At 51.8% G+C, this 2,739-nt stretch overlaps 1 protein-coding gene across 1 annotated transcript in view; it reads right to left on the bottom strand.

Annotated features, from left to right (window-relative positions):
* Positions 1-2,739, bottom strand: part of PTPRA (protein tyrosine phosphatase receptor type A) — a 97,447-nt gene that overhangs the window by 7,726 nt on the left and 86,982 nt on the right. The window contains 3 exon segments of the mRNA XM_005427753.2: positions 559-652; positions 762-911; positions 2,692-2,739. The exon segment at positions 2,692-2,739 is cut by the window's right edge and continues 14 nt beyond it. Coding sequence (XP_005427810.2) covers positions 559-652; positions 762-911; positions 2,692-2,739 — 292 coding nt within the window.

Raw genomic sequence — 2,739 nt, 5'->3', positions numbered from 1 at the left:
TCTCCCAGCCCTTCCTGGAACCTTCTCTTGTCCTTCTGAGCAGTCCCAGCTCTCCCAGCCCTTCCTGGAACCTTCTCTTCTCCTTCTGAGCAGTCCCAGCTCTCCCAGCCCTTCCTGGAACCTTCTCCTTCTGAGCAGTCCCAGCTCTCCCATCCCTTCCTCAGGGCAGAGATGCTCCAGCCCCCTCCCTGGGCTGTCCCCAGTCTGTCCATGTCCCTCCTGTCCTGGACCCAGTGCTCCAGGTGTGGCCTCCCCAGTGCTGAGCAGAGGGGCAGGATCCCCTCCCTGGACCTGCTGGAAGAGTTTTGTCTCCCACAGCCCAGGACACCACTGTCCCTTTTGTCACAAGGGCACTTTGCTGGCTCAGGTTCAGGCTGCAGTCTGTCAGGACCCCCAGGTCCTTTCCTCCAAGCTGCTTTTCCAGCCAGCTGGGTGACCCCAGTCCAGGGGCAGGACTCTGCCCTTTTCCTTGAACATCACAAGGTCCCTGTTTGCCCCATTTCTCCAGCCCAATTCCTGTCCCCACACCCACCAGACCCTCAGCCACACAAGCCTTACATGGAATTATCTGAAGCACCCTGTTCTTCTTCATGTTGGCCGGCAAATTGCCCGTTCTCATCTTGTCATTCTGGATTTTGATTGAAGTGAGCTTCTGCAGGACAAGGAGAAAAGCAGAGGGGATTTTCAGAGCCACCCAGTGCCAGGTGATCCCTGCACCATCCCAGCAGAATCCACCAGGACAGGACAACAGCCACACTCACCTTGAACTCCTCCTCCAGCCCGTTGCTGCTGGTCCCTGGCACTTTGTTGTAGATCTTCTGGAGGTGGATCTCTAAGGAGGTCACCTCCAGCTCCGTGTCACCGTACAGATAGTGCTCCAGAAGTGCTTGGTATATGAACACATACTGCATCTGCAGGGTTGCAGGGAGAAGAAAGGAGTAAAATCAAGTCTCAGTCTTTCTGAAATCTTAATTTTTAAATTAGTCTTACTGCTTATAACTGCACCTCCCCCTCTAGCCATACAAGTTACTTTGCTTTCTTTCCCCTGCCATGTTCCATGCCCAGTGAGCACATGCTGAGTGCAAACCCACCGACCCCTGCCCACTCTCTGAGACCCCAAAAAACTGAGTGACAACCTTCCTGCCACCAAATGGGGACTGTTTCTTTATTTACCACATCAAGCAAAGCAGAAGTGACACAAAATGTTCTCCAAGCCTGGAGAAAAGGAGGCTCAGGGGGGACCTTGTGGCTCCACAAGATTCCCTGACAGGAGGGGGCATCCAGGGGGAAACAAGGGACAGGATGAGAGGGAATGGCCTCAAGCTGTACCAGAGGAGGGTCAGGTGGGATATTGGATAAATTTCTTCATGGAAAGGGCTCTCCAGCCCTGGCACAGCTGCCTGGGGCAGTGTTGGGAGTCCCCATCCTTGAAGAACTTAAAAGCCATGTGGATGTGGCACTTGGGGACATAGTCAGAGGTGGCCTTGACAGTGCTGCTGGATTGGATGATCTTAAAGGACTTTTCCAACCCCAAAAAATCAGTGATCCTATGATGATTAACACTGTGGGATCTACACTCTCCCAGAGGCAGGACAGGGCACTGAGGACAATGCTGGAGACCACCTGGCTTTGAATTCCAACTTCTCCCTCTCTCCCATGGAAAGTCTGGCACCACCACTGTGAAAACCATGTGGATGTGGCACTTGGGGACATGGATCAGTGGTGGCCTTGGCAGTGCTGGAGAATAGTTGGACTCTATCTTAAGGATCTTTCCCAACCTAAATGATTTAATGATTCTACAAAGGGGATTAAAAAGAGCAGGACCCTGAGCAGCATCACCCAAAACGAGGGACAGCACAACCCTCACACATCCTTTGAGTGGGTGAAGGAAATACCTGCCCTGAGGGCAGGTGTTCCAGATTGCAAGGCAAGATGTATTCTATTACCATCTGTATGGCAGTTGTCTTTTGTCAAGTGGGCAGTTTTCCTTATCTCTCTCTTTGAGTGACCACAATCACTCCTCCCCTGGGAGGTGACATCTGCTGATAACAGCTATGGAATGTCACTGCATGGCTGATAAGAACTACAGCATCCCACTGGGAGATGTGAGCCCAGGGGGAGGAGCCAAGCATTGCTACCTGGATATAATCTGGAGATTCTGGAACACCAGCACAGCTTCTCCACTGGATTTCCCAGAGGAACAGCAGCTGCCTTTTCTTCCACTGGATTCCCAGAGGAAGACTACACCCTTTTCTACAGGATCCCTGCTCCAGCAGAACCACACCTGACACTCCAGGAGGGCTGCAGCCACAATTCCAATTGGACTGCTACCAACACCCTGACCCACAGGGTGTCAGGTTGTGTTCTGACTCTGTCAGAATTGTTTTAGTTTACTGCATTGTTTATTTATCCTTTTATTTTCTTCCCTATTAAAGAACTGTTATTTCCTGCTCCCATTTTTGTTGCCTGAGAGCCCCTTAATTTCAAATTTATAACAATTCAGTGGAGTGGGGAGGGTTAACAGTCTCCATTCCAGGGGAGGCTCCTGCCTTCCTTAGCACACACCTGGCTTTCCAAACTGAGACAATCACCCAAAACGAGAGATGACACAACCCTCACACAGGCCTTGAGTGGGTGAAGGAAATGAAGGAAATGCCAGCCCAGAGGGCAGGGCAGCAGCAGCACACTCACATCTGTCTGTACCATCTGGCAGCGCTGGGCCCGGATGCGGCTGACGAA

This window comes from Geospiza fortis, unplaced genomic scaffold (genome assembly GCF_000277835.1).
Source record: "Geospiza fortis unplaced genomic scaffold, GeoFor_1.0 scaffold180, whole genome shotgun sequence".
NCBI classification, from domain to species: Eukaryota; Metazoa; Chordata; class Aves; order Passeriformes; family Thraupidae; genus Geospiza; species Geospiza fortis.
Note: the sequence above shows the minus strand (reverse complement) of the source record. Positions and strands in the feature narration are given on the sequence as shown.